General features: G+C 46.9%; 1 protein-coding gene across 4 annotated transcripts in view; it reads right to left on the reverse strand.

The window, feature by feature from the left end:
* Positions 1 to 21063, reverse strand: part of MACROD1 (mono-ADP ribosylhydrolase 1) — a 474182-nt gene that overhangs the window by 443313 nt on the left and 9806 nt on the right. For 3 of the 4 annotated variants that reach the window (XM_077324156.1, XM_077324140.1, XM_077324148.1), the window contains exon 3: positions 18221 to 18340. The exons of the other annotated variant lie outside the window; for it this stretch is intronic. In XM_077324156.1, coding sequence (XP_077180271.1) covers positions 18221 to 18340 — 120 coding nt within the window. The remainder of the gene's footprint in view (positions 1 to 18220; positions 18341 to 21063) is intronic. 4 annotated transcript variants of the gene reach the window in all.

The following is a 21063-nucleotide window of genomic DNA, read 5'->3' on the forward strand; positions in this document are numbered from 1 at the left end:
TGTCTACTAAGACTCCTAGATCCTTCTTGCACATACTACTGCCAAGACAAGTCTCCCCCATCCTATATTGGTGTATATGGTTTTTTCTACCTAAATTCAGAACTTTACATTTGTCCATATTGAATTTCATTTTATTTAGTTTAGCCCACTTCTAGAGCCTGGGATCCAAGATCACTGCAGATGGAGACTGCAGCAAAGAAATTAAAAGACACTTGCTCCTGGGGAGGAAAGCTATGGCAAATCTAGACAGCATCCTAAAAAGCAGAGACATCACCCTGCCAACAAAAGTGCGTCTAGTCAAGGCTATGGTATTCCCAGTTGCAATGTATGACTGTGAAAGTTGGACCATAAGGAAGGCCGAGCGTCAAAGAATTGAGGCTTTTGAACTCTGGTGCTGGAGAAGACTCTTGCGAGTCCCTTGGACTGCAAGGCGAACAAACCGGTCAGTCCTAGAGGAGATCAGCCCTGACTGCTCCTTAGAAGGCCAGATCCTGAAGATGAAACTCAAATACTTTGGCCACCTCATGAGAAGGAAGGACTGCCTGGAGAAGAGCCTAATGCTGGGAGCGATCGAGGGCAAAAGAAGAAGGGGATGACAGAGAATGAGGTGGCTGGATGGAGTCACTGAAGCAGTCGGTGCAAGCTTAAATGGACTCCGGGGAATGGTAGAGGACAGGAAGGCCTGGAGGATCATTGTCCATGGGATCGCAATGGGTCGGACAAGACTTCACAACTAACAGCAACAACAAAAGCCTATCAAGATCATCCTGTATTCTGATTCTGTCTTCTCTTGTGTTTGCTACCCCTTCTCAGGTAGCAAATATGTGAACAGAAATTTCAGAACTGCCTTGCAGCAAGCTAAACAGTAGCTCCAGTCATTTATTCGATGCATTTATCACTTACTTTATATCATACCTTTCTCCACGATAAGGACCCAAAGAGATTATACCTCCGTTTTGTCCCCAGCTACAACCAAAAGCTAGGCTGAATATGTGTGACTGGCCCACTTAGTAAGATCCTATGGCCAAGGGTGGGAGTGGGGGATTGATTTTGGTTTTCCACCTCCGAGTCCAATGCTAACCCAAGGGCTCATGGCAGCATATACAAAATTCCCTCTTCCTACATTATCCTCACAACAGCCTTAAAAGATATTTTTTATTATGGAAGAGTAATAGGCCAAGGGTGCTTCGCTGGCTGAGCTGATATTTGAACCTGGGTTTCTCTGGTCATTATCCAGTATTCTGGCCACGGCAACATGCTGGCTTTCAAAGTCTTCTTCCTAATCTCTTCGTACCACTGACTGTGCCACCTACTGGCTCTCGAAGGTCTCAGGCCAAAACCTTGTCCAGGTATCAAAGACTGTTTATCTTTGAAATGCCGGGGTCTCACATGGCATCTGCGATTGAATTAGGGATCCTCTGCCCTAGAAGCATCCTCGTTATTTGAAATAACATGTTGTTCCTAAGTGTTCAGGATAAGGAGCTGTAAATGAAGAACTTGATCATCTTCATCTTGTGATATTATCCTTCCCCTTTCTCCCATTGTGTCCCTTTCCCTCCCTTTCTTATCTCCCCCATTACTGAAAGTTAGATTATAAATTTGATACCCCAGGACCATAGCTGAAGGATTTTTCAGACTTCCTTGATTCCATAGCTGTTTTGTTAGTCTTAATGGAGGATTGGATCCTACAGGCCTGTTCCAGGGAAAACGACCCATAAGGAAATTCAGCCTAGCTACTAAAACATAAATATGATCCCGTACTCAGATGACTGACAAGAATTAGTCACTCTTCCACATAAATGTTTTAAATTGTATTAATGGAATTAAATAACGTTCGCTCCATTTAGGTTTTGGCTGTCCTGCAACGCTCCCCCCTCATTGGTTCTAGGCACCCCCTAGAACACTGTGTCCCCTTACCCAACACAGGCACGGCATCATTACCGGCATTCCTTTTAAGCTTACGGCTCCCTCTCGCAACCCCCACCCAGCACAAGATCACTGTAGCATGCCCTTTTCACGTTTGCAGAAAATCTCTTCCCCTTCCAGGAACACAGCCCGGCTGGCTCTCCCATTAACAGTGCTCATTAAATTGAACAAAAGCTCAAATGCCACCAGGGTTGCTGACACAACTCCCGCTCTCCATGAGAAGAAACCCCCACCATTGTTATCGTCTCATGAAAGAGAGAGGCAAGGAAGAGGAGATGAAGGGGCTCCTTCCCCACTGCCCAAAAAAAGACAGGAAATGGGCTATAGGGGCTGAGGGGTCAATAGCTTCCACCCCCTTTGATGTGGCAAAACAACCCTCCACAATGACAGAGAACTGCTTGCACACAAGAAGGCCCAGCCAAAACACAGGGGAGGGAAAGGCAACAGAGAACCCTCCCTCCATCTTTCCAAAAATAGGCCTGGTCCACATTTGCAGCAGAATTAAGTGGCAGCATACAAAGCAGCGGGATGAACTCTTGTCACTTGAAACAAATTGTTAGTTGTCTTTAAGGAGCTACTGGACTGTTTTATAATGCTATATGGCATACAAATATGGCTGTCCCCCTGGTAATCACTGAACACTGCAACTGTGGGAAGAATCACACTTTTGAGTACTCCCCTATACACAACTTCTAGGCGAATAAGAAAACACAACAAGGCTAGGGTGTTTCTTCATACAGGGAGAATGTTGCACGGTTCACCTGTGGCCGCTGTGGCTTACCAATTCAGACCAGCTGCAATGGGGCTTCCACTTGGAGTATTTGTTCACATTTCACCTGCACCTCTGTCACTCCAGATATGTTCTCCACATCAAACATCTGCTGAGGAACACTCCTCATGCTGCAAAGGATTCTGGGGTGTATTCTAGGCAGGTTAACAGATACACAGTGTACCAGTCAGGTCTGTTTGGCCTTACAATTACCTTATAGGAACACAGGGGGAGTGCTACAAATCAGGCCACCCAGAGTGGGCGTTTCGAAATCCTTATACCAGCATCTTGGGACACAATATGGATCAAGGTCAAGATGCGGGAGGGGGAGGTATAACACCACGCCCCATTTCATTCCCCCTCCCATATATTTTAAGGCTGGACACAAAAATTGATCGATACCCATGTCCAGCTCCCTGTCACCCCCATTTTTTTGTTTGCTTTTTGGCTATGAAGTCATAGCCAACTTATGGCAACCCTGTAGGTTTTTCAAGGCAAGAAGCATTCAGAGCTAGTTTGCTATTGCTTGCCTTTGTGTCCTTGGAAATCTCACATTCAAATATTAGTTGGGGCCAGCCCTGCTTGGTGTAGTAATTAAGAGCAGCAGTTTCTAACCTAGCAAGCCAGGTTTGATTTCCCACTCCTCCACAGGCAGGCAGCTGGGTGACCTTGGGCTTGCCAAAGCACTAATAAAATTGTTCTGATCAAGCAGTATTCTTAGGGCTTTCTCAGCCTCCCCTCCCTCACAGGGTGTCTGTTGTGGGGAGAGGAAAGAGAGGATGACTGTAACCCACTTTGCGACTCCTGGGACAGAAAAACGGCATATAAAAACCAACTCATCTTCTTTGCTTCTCTGATCTGATGAATTTTAGTTAGCCTGGGCTATCCCTTATTCCCCTAGTGAGGTTTAAAGCAGCCTGGGATTGTTTATTTCATTTTCAGTCCAGATAATGTTCTGGGATGGGGAATGAACCTCTTTTACCCAAATATTGCAGCCAGTTCCTACCCTAACCTGACATTTCATGCAGTTAAATTCTATGCTGGCAGACCTGGTTGTGAATCTGCAATGTCAACTGCAACTTGACCTCAGGAATGCATTCTCACACAGTGGTCTTGGACCAATTCAAAACTGGGACCTATTGGAATTCCACAGGCAGCAGCACAAGCCCTAGTGAACTGCAAACAGATGGCAGGAAGTCATGTGACATCAGAGCAACATAGCAGGAAGAGGCAAGGGCCAAAAGTATGGCCTCAGCAGTACCAAGGATAGGATGATGGGCAAAAGATCAAGAGACTCGGGAAACAGGAAACACAAGCTGAGCTTCAGAAGTTGCCATATACTGAAATACAAGGGTTTTCAGCACCCTCGGCAAACTACACACACACCACACACACCACACACAATTCAACACAAAGAAAAATGAGGTCTAGAGTAAATGTTTTACTTACTGGGCATTCAAAATAAATCATCATCATACCACATAAAACGTGAAGGTTGCTTCTGATGATGTGCCAGCCTCTGATTGGCCATTGGGGGCCCCCAAGGGCCAGTCAGAGGGGCTGGCACGTTGTCCAGAAGTGCAGGAGGGACTCCAATTGATATTCACTGAGAGGGCCTTCCCCACTGAGGGCCACTCGGAGGGCTCCCAAGCTCTCCCCAGGGCCTCCGATTGGCCCTCAGTGTGAAGGCCGCTCCAGCCATGAGCACCAGAGACCAGGCTGCTCTCCAATAGCATAAGGCCCTTCACCCTGCCCACTGCTTTGTTCACCATACCCAATGCTCCCGGCCGCTGGGTAACTGCACACAGTACTCCAGGTGTGGTCTGACCAGTGTCGTATACAATGGGACTATGACATCTTGTGATTTTCATGTGCATCTTGCTTGATGCATCTTGCCCACCTCCTCCCCACCGGGCTTTACTGCTCTTTACTGCCTCAGTGTGGCTGACTGGGGGGTGGTGGTGTGCTGCAACCTCCACCATGCTCCCACCATGACCTCCAGGCTCCTGCAGTGAAAGCGTGGTGGGGAATGCCACATCCAACCCATTTTTAAAGCAGGCTTCACCACTAGTGTAGAAATAAAAATATATAAATCCCTCCAGTCAATGGGCTGTTATGGGTATTCCGGTCTGTGTGGCTGTGCTCCAGTAGTTTTAGTCCCTGATCTTTCGCCAGCTTCTTCAGAGGTAGGACACAGCAAGACAGGAATCTCTCCATGCCAAAATAGAGAAATTCCCATTTTGCCGTAAGAGAGATTCCCATCATGCTGCGAGACAGAAATTCCCGCCTTGCCATGTCCTTCCTCTGAAGATGCCAGCCAGTTACCAGCGAAACGTCATTGTTCAGGACCTTCTAGAACGTGCCGGAAAGTGGTTCCACCATAAGTATGTTTAATTAATCAAAGCCAGAAAAGCCAGGCAGTAAATCTAAGAAAAGATCTTTTGAAGAGTTGACAGTGTGAGGCGGATTTGGAAAAGGGAGTAATAAATATTACTTCTCCCTGGAATGGGAGGGCCTGGTGTTAAGAGTGGTTCAGTATTTGAACGAGCAAGCGTATGAAGAACGGGGCTTTTGACCTTGGTTGTGAAGCCAGCAGGGCCCAGGGAACGGGGCATTGTGAGTGCCGTGGGAACATAAAGAGTGAGTGGTTTTATTCTCCGAGTCAGAAAGCCGCTAAAAATTATTCTATGCCATAAAAAAAAGGAGGGAGATAAAAGTCATCCATTAAAAACTCAACGCTGGAGCCCCCGACTCGCCCCATCAGATCGGCACTTTATGATGGCTCTTTGCAACGCAGCTGAGCAAGTCTCCCAACTTAAGAGCTGCTCCAAGGAGGAGAGGAGTCTATAAAGATCAGATAACAAAAACGAAGGAGGAGATTGGCCTGAACGTCAGGTTTGTTAAGCGAGAATTGTCAGAAAGTGGCGTCCCAGGCTGGGCCGCGAGGAGCACCCCAGAAAACACGGAGGCCCAAAGTGGCAAGACTTGCTGACAAAAAGTCACGAGAAAATGGATGATGACAAAAGATGCTGGCGATTAGACGACGGATCCTGGATCGACTGGCAAATTAGGTTAGATCTAAACATACAGCGGGAGGGAGGGACCAAAGTGGTATTTTGGACTAAACAACATCATACTGCAGCTTGAAGGATACCATTTTCTTAAATATCCCCTCCTATTTAAAAATAAAAAATCACACATTTTTTTATAAAGTCACAGCAACATGGAATGGGGCTGTGTTAGAATTAATACTCTGACGTACTAGATTCAGGTCTAGTAGCAACTTGGAGACCAATGAGATTTTCAGGGTATGTATACCGAAGAAGTGTTGGTTTTTATGCCCTGAGTTTGGCTGCCCAAAGGAGCCTCAAAGCAGCTCACAATCACCTTCCCTTCCTCTTCCCACAACAGACACCCTGTGAGGGAGGTGGGGCTGAGAGAATCCTGATGTTACTGCTCTGTGAAAACAGCACTATCAGTACTGTGAGGAGCCTAAGGCCACCCAGCTGGCTGCATGTGGAGGAATGGGGAATCAAACCCAGCCTGCCAGGTTAGAAGCCACCACTCTTAACAACTATGCCACAAAAGCTCTTTCAAGAGTCTAGCTCTAGTTGAATCTAGCTCTTCTGCTGCAGACCAACACAGCTACCCTCTGGAACAATTTCCCTGATGTGCCTGTTTTTTTAATTGTGGGGAGTTTTCGGATGGGGGTGCTTTCAAAAACAGTATCCACCCACATGCAATCTAAAATGGTTTGGCCCATTCTAACACAATAGAAATGTACTACCCACTGCCTTCTGTTGCCTGTGGTGAAGGCCAGGACTCAATTGTACCGTTTTCTGATCCAGAGAGTCTATACACTGCTCAGACACAGTGGTTAAGGAGCTGGAGTTCAACACCGACGGTTCACAAAGGGCCGATTAAGTTATTTATAATCTGCACTGAGGAACGAAAAGACCATAGTCACATGGCAAAAAAGAGATTCTTTTTAAACTCACAGCATTTATGCAAATGAACCTCTTTTCAAGAACTATGAACGATGCCCACAAGCTTTACAGTGACAGAAGGGCAAGCAAATTGCAACAAGAGCTGATAGAGAAAACGAGGGGTGACTGGGAAAGAAGGCCAGGTTGTCAGGCAAGGCAAGCAGACGTCTTCCTCTTGGATAACTAGCCATTTTCAAAACACTGGCCCCCACCCAGCTAGCCAGTCGCTAATAACTAAATGGCAATTTAGACACGAAGAAGAAGAAGAGTTGGTTCTTAAATGCAGCTTTTCTCTACCCAAAGGAGTCTCAAAGCGGCTAACAGTCGCCTTTCCTTTCCTCTCACCACAACAGGCACCCTGTGGGGTGGGTGAGGCTGAGAGAGCCCTGATATTATTGCTCCGTCAGAACAGCTTTCTCAGTGAGTTTCCGCCCAGGCAAAGGGCAGGGAAATGTTCTCTAGCTTGGTCTCCCTTTGCATTCCCAGAGCTAAGGGACCAAGCCCTATGAAGATAGGTTGAGGGACTTGGGAATGTTCAGCCTGGAGAAAAGGAGGTTGAGAGGGGACATGATAGCCCTCTTTAAGTATTTGAAAGGTTGTCACTTGGAGGAGGGCAGGATGCTGTTTCCGTTGGCTGCAGAGGAAAGGACGCGCAGTAATGGGTTTAAACTACAAGTACAACGATATAGGCTAGATATCAGGAAAAAAATGTTCACAGTCATAGTTCAGCAGTGGAATAGGCTGCCTAAGGAGGTGGTGAGCTCCCCCTCACTGGCAGTCTTCAAGCAAAGGTTGGATACACACTTTTCTTGGATGCTTTAGGATGCTTAGGGCTGATCCTGCGTTGAGCAGGGGGTTGGACTAGATGGCCTGTATGGCCCCTTCCAACTCTATGATTCTGTGATTCTGTGTGTTGTCACGAGCCCAAGGTCACCCAGCTGGCTGCATGCGGAGCAGGAGCAGGGATTCAAACCTGGCTTGCCAGATTGGAAGTCAGTGCTCCTAACCACTACACCAAGCTGGCTCTCCAGCTTAAAATGCCACAAGAGATCTGGTTCACAGTGCAAGACAAGGCGCTCTTGTCATCATTCCCCAGTCCTTTTCTATGCACTGAAACAGTCAGGGGGGCATTTTTAAATTGCTTGTTTCAGGCTTTTAAATGGTGGCAGAATTCAGGTGGTGGGCATGAGGATGCCTTCCTGTCTAACTTGTCCTTTGGTTGTGAGCAACTGGCTAAATGGTTGTGAGCCAGTGTTCGGAATAGGGCAGAAGTCTGTTTGCCTTGCCTGACAACCTGGCCTTCTCTCCCAGTCAGTACTCATTTTCTCTTTCAGCACTTGTCACAATTTGCTGGCCCTTCTGTTGCTGTAATGCCTGTGCACATGGAGTGTAGTTATTGAAAAGATGTACGTTTGCATAACTGCTGTGGATTTCCTTCTCTTTTTGCAATCATGTCTATTTAGGCCCACAGTTTCATTGAAAGAAACAGAACTTCATGAGTGGCAACAAATTTGTCCCCCGGATCCGGGCCTTTGTCAAGATTTGAAAGGTTGTCACTTAGAGGCGGGCAGAGAAAGGTTCCTGTCGGCAGCAGTGGATAAAACCTGCAGTAATGGGTTTAAACTACGTGGAGAACAATATCGGCTAGATATCGGGTGGGGGGGAATTTTACATTCAGAGTAGTTCAGCCATGGAATCGACTGCCTAAGGAAGTGGGGAGCTTCCCCTTGCTCACAGTCTTCAAGCAGTAGCCAGACTGATATTTATCCTGGATGCTTTAGGCCAGGGGTAGTCAACCTGTGGTCCTCCAGATGTTCATGGACTACAATTCCCATGAGCCCCTGCCAGCAGATGCTGGCAGTGGCTCATGGGAATTGTAGTCCATGAACATCTGGAGGACCACAGGTTGACTACCCCTGCTTTAGGCTGATCCTGCTTTGAAGCTGAGGGTTGGACTAAGTGGCCTGTCGGGGCCCTTCCAACTCTAGGATTCCATGATTTAACTTGTGGTGGATTGTAGACATTGCCCTCAAACATACCACAGCAATAATGGAATGCTAGAAACTTGATGCCATGGCTAATGCCTCCCCTCACTTTCCAACAACCCACCATCTGGGGGGCCTGATCTCGAGGTGACAGCCTCTAAGTGAGATTTCCCAGAATTACAATTCATCTCCGGGGTGCAGAGAGGAGTTCCTCTGGAGAAAATGGCTGCTTTGGAGGGTGGACTTGGGCACTGTACCCTACTGAAGTCCCTGTCCTCCCTAGGCTCCACCTCCAAATGGCCAGGAGTTTCCCAACTGGCAACCTAACCGCCCCCCCCACACACACACACATACACACAAACACAGGCATACACACAACGGTGGCTGGCGGGGAGGGCCTCACAAGTCCAGAGAGCCAGCTTGGTGTAGTGGTGAAGAGTGACAGCCTCTTATTTGGAGAGCAAGGTTTGATTCCCCACTCCTCCACATGCAGCCAGCTGGGTGACCTTGTGCTGGTCACGGAGCTATTCTTACAGAGCAGTTCTGCCAGGAAGGGAAGGCGACTGTCAGCTGCTTTGAGACTCTTCCTGGTCGTGAAACGCAGAGTATAAAAAACAACTCTTCCTCTAACCTTACTGGAGTTTGTCACTCAGCACTTTGTAGGAAGGAGACCACAGGAGTGGAACTTCAGCCACGTCTCCTACTGTAGCGGGTCCATCGGCAGGTATATTGTGTCCCCTCCCTTCCCCGCAACTGACAGGCTTCTGACCTCCATCCTCCCATTTTCCACTCTGCGTGCAGAGAAGAAAAAATTTCCATAAAACAGAAAGACTGCCGGGAGAAAAGATGTCTGGATAGACTTCAGGCGACAACTAGGCAACAACTGCAAAGTTCTTGCGTTTAAACGCTGTGGCTCCGTCGCAGCATGCCTGCTTTGCGTGCAGAAGGTCCCAAGTTCAATCCCTTAAGAGGATCAGACAGGACATGATTTGAAAGACTTCTTAAGCAGACCCTGGAGAGCTGCTTGCTGCCAGTTGTGACAGACAGTACTGACCTTGGAAGCCAATAGGTTGAGTCAGGAGACAGCAGCTTCATGAGGGTCCTCGGGACAGAGGAGACCCCCTGGATCTGTTCGGCCAGAAGTCCCATTAGCCTTTCTCCCACAGTGAGGGAAAATGAGTTGTAGGCAGAGCCCTGTCTACCCAGTATGAAAAAAAATTAGTTGGTCCGAATCAGAAGTATTCCCCTAATGCTTCTTATTTCACATTTAACTTCTTGCTTTCTACCCAAGAGCTGGCTCCCAGAGCTGTTCCACTAATGGAGGAGTTTCCCACCCCTACCCCTACCCTCACCTTCACCCCTCTCAGAGGTCTTCCTTTCATCGCCTCTGGGGAAATTGTCTTATATTTATATTTATTTATTAAGGAATTTATATACCACCCCTCTTGGACGTACAGTCTCAGGGCACTTTACAGAATCTAAAATTCATCTAAAATTCAATAAAACCGGTACATTCCATAAAACAATATAAAAGAGATTAAAATTTCAAGCCCCAAATTGGAAACGGCATCAGCCAAAAATAATAAATTTGTGGTTTATAGCCTGCCAGATGCTGGGTACTAGGAAGTATCAGAAGAGGAAAGGAGGGAAGAAGAGATGAGAGGAAGGCCCGAGATTTGGATTTTTTTGACTGGGAGAAGACACTGCTGTTAGCAGAAAACATCTGTAAGGGTCCCATCTGGTCATGAGGGCACCACAATATCTGCCCCAATCCCAGCAGACAATGTCAGTGGAGGAGAGGACATCTCAGCATGCTGCCGCGCCCATTTCTAGACGCACATCGGAACAGAATTAACCGCAAAAGCAGCTTCCCGAGTCACAACGCTGGCTCAGCTCCCATCTCCTTTCTTCCTCTCCCCGAGCGGCAGCGAACATCCGCAAGCAATTGGATCGCCAAAGTGACAGGCAAAGCGATTTACACTGACAGTTCGGCATCGTAATATCTGCCTAGAGCTTTGTCTCCTGCACTTCGCGGTCCCATAACTATTGTCGTTATAAGGCGACGATTCATAATACAGAGGGATACACAGCAGCTAGATCCATTCATCTATCCATAAAACACCCAGCCGGGGAGAAGGAGCGGCGGTTGGCTTCGCTCTGATCTTTCTGCCAGCCGGCAGTCTGCGGTTTCTTCTCCTCAAACAAAACGGGGTGTCATCGAGGTACCCCTCCCCCCCAAAAAAAGAAACAAATCACCGATGGGTAGCACAAAGGCTGGAATCACTACCAGGTGACCCTAAAGGGAGCTGACTGGTGGCTCTCAAGGAAAGCTGGTCAGGGATTGCTGAAAGAGCATGTGAGGAGAACTTTCCCCAGAGAAGGGAGAGCTAGGCCCAGAAGGTCCTGGGTCAAGAAGCACACTTTAGACCGCTGATCCATCAAGGTCTGCATTGTCTACTCAGACCGGCAGCCGCTCTCCAGTGTTGTTTTGTGGTTGGTGTAACTCTGAATCTTGCAATTTATAATTTTCGAAGTTGCTAATGATGAATTGTCTAATTTGTACGCTGGAGTTAGTTACTTGAAAGATTTGTACATAAAAGAGTTATATATTTTTTTTTGAAAAATCAGCTGTATATATGGTGTTTTGTAGAATGGAGATAATTTAATATAAAAATATTTTACCTCCAGGGTCTTTCTAGTCCCCTATTTTCCCTTTTGGTCAATACATTGCAGCTGAACTATGGCAGCCCTGTAGGGTTTTCCAGGCAAGAGAAATTAAGAGATGGTTTGCCATCAGCTGCCTCTGCTTAGTGACCCTTGTATTCCTTGTGATCTCCCATCCAAGGAATGGATGCTTAGCATTTGAGGTTTGATGAGATCAGGCTAGCCCGGCCTATCCAGGTTACATGATCATAGAGTTGGAAGGGGTTCCCCATGCCATCTAAGTCCACCCCCCTGTGGTCAGCCCAAAGCATCCAGGTGAAGGATCTGTCCAGGCGCTGCTTGAAGACTGCCAGTGAGGGGAAAGGCCACTAAGCCATGCCCTCTCTCCTTTCCCTTCTATATCTTCCAGCTTTACAAGGAGCCCTCAAAGCATCTTACAGAGCAGTAACAACACATCATAATTTCAATTCTTCCCACTCTTGTGCAAACAGAGCCACACACACACACACACATTTGAGCATTGTTGAGAGACAGACCAGAAGCTCCTCAGTTTCTTCCATTACGGCTGTGGGGCTGGGGAAGGGAGCTCTGGGTCGCACCCTAAGCCGTGGTGGCATCAGCAACAGCTTTGGTGGCACATTATCGCCAGCACCAAAGCAGCAGCATGCTGTGTCTTTCTATTCTATATGGAGAATATGTAGCTCCTGCATTGCTATAAGGAGGGGGATGCTTTTCCAGAAACTTTGGGATTCTTTTGAAGAAATTCATGAGTACTGTGGACCATCAAAAATACAAATAAATGAATTCTAGACCAAATCAAGCCTGAACTCTCCCTAGCAGCTAAAATGACTGAGCAGAGGCTATTGTACTTTGGTCACATTATGAGAAGACAAAGGTCAGTGGAGAAGACAATCATGCTCGGGAAAGGGGAAGGCAAAATGTGAGGTGGACAGACTCAAGTCTAGGAAGCCATGGCCCTCAGTCTGCAAGACCTGATAAAGGCTGTTAACGATAGGCTACTTTGGAAAACATTATTTCACAGCACCATCTTAATTTGAAAGCACCATACACACACAAAGGAACTCTAATATCTCCTTAAAAATCTGGACTCCCCTCTGACACACCCTACTTTCACTTTTCCACCACCCCAGCCAGATGCTTTTCTATACCATCCCCACTCTCAAGGGACCAAACGTGACATCTACGTCTTCCCCATCCTGACAACCTGTTTCCAATTCATAAGATTGTGCTTGGATAAGAGACTTGGGAAAAGCTCAGGCTGTCTGCTTGGTGTAGTGGTTAAAACCGGTGGCTTCTAATCTGGTGAGCCAAGTTTGATGGCCCATTCCTCCACATGCAGCCAGCTGGGGGACCTTGGGCTTAGTCATAGCCCTGTCAGATCTGTTCTCTCAGAACAGTTCTGTCAGAGTTTTCCCAGACCCATCTATCTCACAGGGTGTCTGTTGTGGGGAGAGGAAGGCAATGGTTACCCACTTTGAGACTCCTTCTGGTAATGAAAAGTAGGATATAAAACCTAACTTCAGCAAAGCCCTGAATTGTATCATTTTACACTCTGGGAGAAAAGCTGTCATTCTTCTGTTCCCTTATGATTTGTTTTTTTGCAAATGCTCATAGGTAGAAATCTAATACATCAGGAAACATAAGATTGCACATTCTGCCCTTACAGGTCAGCAGGAGCTTCTACAGGTGCCAGCCTGCAAACTGGCAAAATCAACAACTGCCCTTCCATGTGCTTTCTCTGTTGCAGCCCCTGCCTTGTGGAAGGGCGTGCCCGAGGACGTCAGGAAAGTTTAACGTCCCTGGGCCTTCCACAAAGTATGGAAGTATGCAAAACTAAGCTATTCAAAGAAGGCCTACTGGGATAAATGTTCAAGACTGTGGCCTATACTGCTGTTTACAGCTTATGTAAGTAGGATCCAATTATGCTATCTTTGTACCACTTAACGTGTCATGTTAATAATTATGCTATGCTTCAGTTCTTTCTGGTGGTTCCAGACTGTTAAAATCCTAATGCATAGGTTATGGAATGCCCTGTTTTGTTGACTGCACCGACTCACTATGTGTAATCTTCCTTGCCGGCCAGTTTGGTGTAGTGGTTATTTATTTTATTTATTATATATTTCTATACCACCCTCCCCAGAGGCTCAGGGCAGTTTACATTGAACTTATGAACCATACATGGAACAGTCTGCACTAATAATCATACAATAATATTAACAACAGTGGTTGTAACAATTAAATAATACAACAAATAAAGTTGTAACAGCACAACAATACAATAGAACAGCACAACAATGCAACAGTGCAATGGCACAACATTAGGAGTGCAGACTTCCAATCTGGAGACCCTGATTTGATTTCCCGCTCCTCAACATGCAGGGTGACTGTAGGCTAACCACAGCTCTGAAAAAGCTGTTCTGACTGAGCAGTAGTATCAGGACTCTCTCAGCCAGACCTACCGCGCAGGGTGTCTGTTGTGAGGAAAGGAAAGGGGAGGCGATTGTAAGCTGCTTTGAGACTCCTGATAGAAAAAAGCAGCATATAAAAACCAACTCTTTTTCTTCCTTGAGTCCCTGTGAAAAGGTGGATAAATAACAAACAAAAAAATTGAAGCTCACCGACTCACAATTGCAATAATGGATTTGGGGTTTATTGTTACTTGCCTTCCATATTCTGTACTGCTTCCTCATGTTCTACAGAATGTAGACGGGTAGAATTTTACTGATTAGGACTAGAATGTTACTCCAATATAAATACAAATTCCCCTATGTAGAAAAAAAGCACAACAGCATTTGTAGCTGAGCTCTCTCCCTGACAGACTCATTTTCAATGAGAACATTTTTATTTAAAATATACTAGCCAAAAAACCCGCTGCAGCCTGAAATGCAGCGGGCACTAGAGGGGCAATGGGTAGGGAGGGGAGGCAGCAAGTGCGTGGAGAAAGGAGGGAGGGTGTGGCTTCCCTCGCCTTTTATACAGCAAAGCTGTATAAAGATAGGCACACCCCATAAAATAAAGATTTGTTATTTATTTAGTCACAGCCCATGACAGAAACACTCACAGATGACCAGGGAGAGAAGTTGCTGCTCACTTGCTCTTTCAGCGGCTAACCTGGGCACTGGAGAACCTCTTCAGGAAAACAGTCTCTTCCAGATCAAGGTTGTGAGACATATGGGAGACAAGTTCAAGTCCCTAAGAGTGGTCATCATGTACTAAACAGAAGCTTGCAGAAGGTGTCAGCAACTCAGAGATGCAAGCCCTGGTAGCCTCCTCCTCTTCAGGCCTATCTATTTGGGGACATTCTGGAGGTACATAAAGAACATAAGAGAAGCCTTGTTGGATCAGGCCAATGGCCCATCCAGTCCAAAACTCTGTGTCACACAGTGGCCAAAACCCAGGTGCCATCAGGGGATCCACTAACTCTATACAGCCTCATGTTGTTGCCCCCCAAACATGAGGAATACAGAGCATCACTGTCCCAGACACAAAAACATAAAAGAAACCCTGTTGGATCAGGCCGAAAATCTGTGTCACACAGTGGCCAAACCTCTGGTGCCATCAGGACCACCAACAGGGCCAGATCTCCAGAAGCCCTCCCACTGTGGTCCCCCAAGCACCAAGAATGCAGAGCATCTCTGCCCCAGATGTAGTGTTCCATCTATACCTTGGGGCTGATAGCCACTTGGGGACCTCTGCTTTATGTTTATCCAATCCCCTCTTGAAGCTGTCTACTCTTGTAGCTGCCACCACTTTCTAACTACAAACATATGTCCAGAGGTGCCTATTAACATATTACAGCACTCAGTCCTGGTCCTGCTAGGGTCCAGCCACTTTCCTTGCCATGGCCTGGCTGCCTGCTGCTGGTATTAATACCGTAATCATGCCTGGCAAGAGTTCAGGCACTCTCGACCTCAGCAGGGAATCAAGGTTAATAGGAAAGAAAGGCTCCATCTATCTTCCCCATATACACACCTGCACGATGTAGCCCACCCTGAGGACCTGGAGATGCATGATCTTCCCACTCTCCCACCCACCCATCACTTTTGGCACTGCAGCAACGGCAGCTAACAGCTCCTGGCCTCGATCCGCACAGGTAATTTACTTGCGGCTAATGATAATTATCGGGTCTCCTAGAATTTAATGGACACGTATTATAATCCCACTTGCGACTTTACATATGAATTAAGCACATATGGGCTTCATGATGCACAGAGGCAGGATTTATGAAGCGCCAACAAAACCTCTTGTTAGCAAAGACTTTTATTCCACTAATAAACAGCGTGATTTATTGAGGGAGCAGAATTACTCTGATGGGCATTGGAACCGTGAAGCTTTGGTGCCCTCTAGTGTACTTTGCGGGGAATAACATCTATGCCTCACCAATCTCTCTGTGTGTCTTGATGCTAAAACCCTTGAGGAAACCACATGTTACATTTTCCACAGTACCTCCACAACAGATGCATGCCATCAGGATGCTATTTACATAGTTGGAGAAACTTAGGCATAGCCCATCAGTACATGTGGGGCTCTTCTACAGGGCAAACAGCGCCTCCTTGGGCCATTTCAGGCCAGGAAAACCTCAGGCAGAGAAGCCCTAAACCAGTGTGCTGTAGTGGCTACTAGGGGTGGACTGTAATACGAAGAACCTCACTCCTCCACATGCAGCCAGCTGGGTATCCTTGGGCTAGTCACAGTACCCGCAGAGCAGTTCTCTTACAGCTCTCTTAAAAGTTTAAGGTAAAGGTATTCCCTGTGCAAGCACCGAGTCATGTCTGACCCTTGGGGTGACGCCCTCTAGCGTTTTCTTGGCAGATTCAATACAGGGTGGTTTGCCATTCCCTTCCCCAGTCATTACCGTTTACCCCCAGCAAGGTGGGTACTCATTTTACCGACCTCGGAAGGATGGGAGGCTGAGTCAACCTTGAGCCGGCTGCTGGGATCGAACTCCCAGCTTCATGGGCAAAGCTTCAGACTGCATGTTGGCTGCTTTACCACCCTGCGCCACAAGAGGCTCTCTTAATCTCACCTAATTCAGGTAGTGAAAAGCAGGGTATAAATAAATCAGATCTTCTCCTCTCCCTGTGCAGCATGGTCCTGATCCAATAGATCTCGCCCACACACAGAAGGTGCAGTTCCAACAGAGACCTCCATACACAGTCAGACTGTACAAGCCTGAAAGAAACATGCAGCTAGGGCCTTGGCTAAGGGAGTGCACAAAGAGTCTGGCAAAGCAAGATTTGCTGTGGGATAAGCCTTACTCCTGCCACCCTATTTGTCAAATGCACTGCTAAAACATTCTTCTGCTGAGACATTCCTACAAATGATTTGAACACTGATTCTGTTATCAGCCCTGTGCCAACTGCTTCCCTTCCTGGCTTTGAGAGTCCAGGCAGGTAGGTTTGCATAATCTCAGGAACTGGCCAATCTGTCTGAGCTCAACCCCAGGGAGAAGACCGTTCAACTGAACAAATAGTTTGTGTGGCTTGTTATTGCAATGGTCCTCATACTCTGCCCATCCCTCCAGCCAGTCCAGATGTTTATAATCCAGTTTACAAAGTCTTTACTTAAGCCCAACTAATCCTTTCTTTAGAGGACATTCAGCCTCACTAGGTCAACACCAGCCCAGAGATGAGATGGGTTGCATCCAGAAACACTTTGCACCAAACAGAAAGCTCTTCCATCTGAATGGAGTCACAGGATACATCCCAATATCTCCCCGATCACATGTCTATCTGTAATCAAAATGAATCGCCACTCCTTTTTAAAAGGCTTTCTTTTGTTCAGCATTGGGAATGGTAAATTCTGCAAATGCCAACAGGACGGAGGTCCCCAGCCCCTGTGAGATTCAGCTTGTGGGAGAGTTGAGGGCTCTGATGGAGCTCAATATGTTCCACAGTGCCTACAAGATGGAGCTCTTCTGCCAGGCATTTGGTTGAGGCCAGGCAAACAGAGGGGGGGAATCTGCTCCTCCACCAGCACTCTAGCAAATGGCTATAGCATCACTCTTGAGCCATTCAGGAGTCCAGGGGGAGGAGGGGAGTTGACTAGCATGGGTGGGCTATGAGTGGCTAGAGCGCAGTCTTATTGTTTTTATATGCTGCTTACATGTTTATACGTAGTTAGCTGCTGTGAGCCGACACGTTGGGAGCGGCGGCTGATAAGCATAAAAAATAAATAAAGGTAGTCTTAGAAGAAGAAATTCTTTAGGAAAGCTGAAAATAGAGAGAGATATACTTGTGGATTTCTTTTCTCCCACTGTCACATTTGGTACAACAGGTTTTGTGGGGGCAGGGAAGCCATACAGAAATGTACAAATCCAAAGCCGATGAGGGCTGAGCGTATTTTTATTTGCTTACGCCAATGTACGTCCCACCTTTCTGCCCAATCAGGGCAAAGACGCTTTAAAACAGAGCACTGCACAAGCCGATTGTAAAACCAAATAAACACACAGGAGTGGCAATTCGAACACAGGGCAAGCAGGAACGCTGGTGAAACAAAGACCTCACAAAGTATACACAATGGCCAGCAGCTCTCCTTACAAAAAGCCCCCAACATGCTATCATTTGTCTCTAGACTAAAATGATGTTCTGTGGGGCAAACACCATTACTAAAGCTGGAGTCAGACAATTGATTTGAAGGAAGCATAACAGACGCAAACAAACATTTGTTTCTTCCGCTCAAGTACTCGATAAAACTGCACCACCAAAACCTAGGAAGGGGTGGATGTATACATTTGACTTCTCCGCTGTTGCCAAACTTGGGAATTCCACCATCAAATTTCCCATGCAGGCACACGCCATGACCCTCCACCCCTACCGGAAGCCAAAAGAAATTCTGGTCATGAACAATCGCAAGACAAATCCACTCACCAGCATTGACAATTGCATCCACCTCCAGCTTGGTGATATCACCGCGGAAGAGAGAGATCTTCTCATTCAGGTGATTGTCTTTCGGGTAGACGGCCTCTTCTGGGGGCTTAACCCGGGCACCTGGCGGGGGGGGGGAAATGGTGAGAGAGGTCACCTACCTCAGGGCCTGTACAGAGCCCAACCTGGATAGCCCAGACAACCCCGATCCCGTCAGATCTCGGAAGCTAAGCAGGCTTGTCAAGGAAGGGCAACACAGGGGCAGGCAATGGCAAACCTCCAAATATCTCTTGCCTGGCTGCCAGACAATCTTAGGATCTCCCTGCAATATTACACACATGCCATATGACAAATAAATAACCTACATGGACTAGTCACAAAAGGGCATGGGTTTATTTGTGGCCTATCAGCTCCCTTTCAGGATCCTGACTTGTCCCAACATGCTCTAAGTTGTTCTTGCACCAAAGGGTATCACAAGAATGACTGATGAGTAAAGTCCCACTGGCCTGCATGTCTGTGTGTTAATCAAAGAGCTCCAAAACCCCTGAATTTCCCAGCAAAATGAGTCAACAGCACCTGGCGATTCCCCATGGTGATACTTCCCTTTGTTGTTGTGGCTGCCAATACTGCGTGCCAGCAAGATGGCAGGCTTCCCTGGATTCTCCCTGCACTAATACCTACACTGGCAATTCCTCCCCCCCCTCCCCCACCAGGGGTCTTTTTCTGAGGACTCCCCTCCTTCATTAACAAACTTAACAATTTATCTCTGTGTTAACACTTAACAAAAAGTAAGCTCCTCAAAAAAGCCCACCCACCCACCCCCATGTCAAGGTTGGCGGAATGGCCAACACATGGAGAGGGCGAGGGAAAATAGCTGCCGTGTAGGTTGGGACTGGGAAAACCCACACTTTTTCACCCACAGGGCAACTATCCAAGTTCTTGGCGATGGTTCCCAACACTTCGCAGCAGAGCAGGTTCAGGAAAGATTGGAGGGGAAAATAGAGAGAACCAGAGAAGTGCAGCAATGTACCACAGTGCTGTTGGGAGGGTGGGAAAAGCCTACTCTCCACATTACCAAACCTGGGGCGAAAAACCTTATTAGTAAGGACATTTGCTGGCATGGAAGGTCCCAGCACACCTATAGACATATGAAGGTGCTTCACACTGAATCACATCCTCAATCCATCAAGGTCAGTATTGTCTGTGCAAACGTCTTTCACATTACCTACAACCTGTTCCTTTTGACTGAAGATGATGGGGATTGAACCTGAGACCTCCTGCATGCCCAACGAATGCTCTACCTCTGAGTCATGCATAAGGAGAGTGCTTTTGACTCAAGCGGTTTGTCCTATAACTGGAGCCAGAATTCAATACTGAGCCTAGGAGTTTGACCTTTTAACCACCCAGGACTAGGCTTGTGAACAGGGGTTTGTCACAACAAGCGTATAATACCTACCCTGTATCGACAGCGGCTTCCGCTCAGGGGCGATTCCCCCTTTCTGCTCTGCCTTTGCAAACAGGGATATTCTCAGCAGCAACCCAGTTTCTGCACATATTTATTCTGTGCTTTCCCCTCCTGCCAACCAGTGGGCTTTTTTGGAGTGACATACTGCCCACTGATAGATTCAAGTGGGTAGCCATGTTGGTCTGAAGCTGCAGAACAAATTGAGAGTCCAGGGGTGCATTTAACACCAACAAAGTTTTATTCAAGTATGAGCTTTCGTGCGCATGCACACTTCCTCGGAACTGATAGAACTGTCCACTGATACCTTACTTAAAAAAAAATAGCAAGGAAGTTTGCCCTTGGTGATGAAGTGAATGACAGGCAAGATGGGAAATGGCATCGGAGGCGGGGAGTTGCTGAAATCCATACCGCCCCTTCTTCATTTTTTCAAATCTGCTTTAGGTATCATTTTCCAGGAAAGATCACGCCAAGGTTTGGGGAAAATCAAACAGAGCTGGGGAAAACCTGGAAGGTGTAGAACCAATCAATTACCCTGCCTCGTGGCTTGTTTCCAGGTACAGGGCAAAGTAGCAGAGTTGACCTTTTAAAACTTTCAGACATTTTGACCTACAGTACCTGAATGTTCTGCTTCTACCCCACGTATCTCCACTATACACAATTACAAAAGTCCTTTTGGTGGGTCCTGTTTGAGGGCTTTCCCTGCAGCTGACCCTGACCTCTGGAACTCCCTCCCCCTAGAATTACATTTAGGCCCCTCACTGTAAGCCTAGAGTCATCAGCTAAAGACTTTTTCTATTAATTTCAAACGGCCTTTTTAAACCGAGTCTTTCCCACGGTTTCCCATTCTGTTAAATACATTCCGATTGATTTAAATTAATTTTATCGTCCTGTTTACGTTTGAATTTTATTTGCCTCATATATTTTTAAACAGCAAATGACCTAAATGGACAGATTGTTGAGTGCCTGCTAACACATGAAATACATTCCCTCTTCTCCTTCGGATCGTTAGCTGCTGAGACGTTTGGGCTCTTCCCCGAGACTCTTGCTTGGACCTGCACCGCTACAGCCCGCGTTTTACCATCTTGGGCCTGTCACCTTCACTCTTTAGCAGACAATCTTGCCAGCATGTGGGTGCACAGAAGATTCAACTCCTTTCAGAAGGCTGGCTCACACTGTTGAGCAGCTTAACACTATTCTGACTATGTTGGCTAGTGAATTCTCCAGCCCAGCCCCACTGTGTTACTCCTCTCAAACTTTATTTCTGTTTTCTACTTTTTCCTTTCCAAGTTCTACAAACTGCCACACCGTTTGGTCAACCAGAGGCCCCTCGATACTGCCGTGTGGGCCAATGCACAGAACAGAGACACTTTATACACCAGGG

Source organism: Paroedura picta, chromosome 1, assembly GCF_049243985.1.
Source record: "Paroedura picta isolate Pp20150507F chromosome 1, Ppicta_v3.0, whole genome shotgun sequence".
Classification (NCBI taxonomy): Eukaryota; Metazoa; Chordata; class Lepidosauria; order Squamata; family Gekkonidae; genus Paroedura; species Paroedura picta.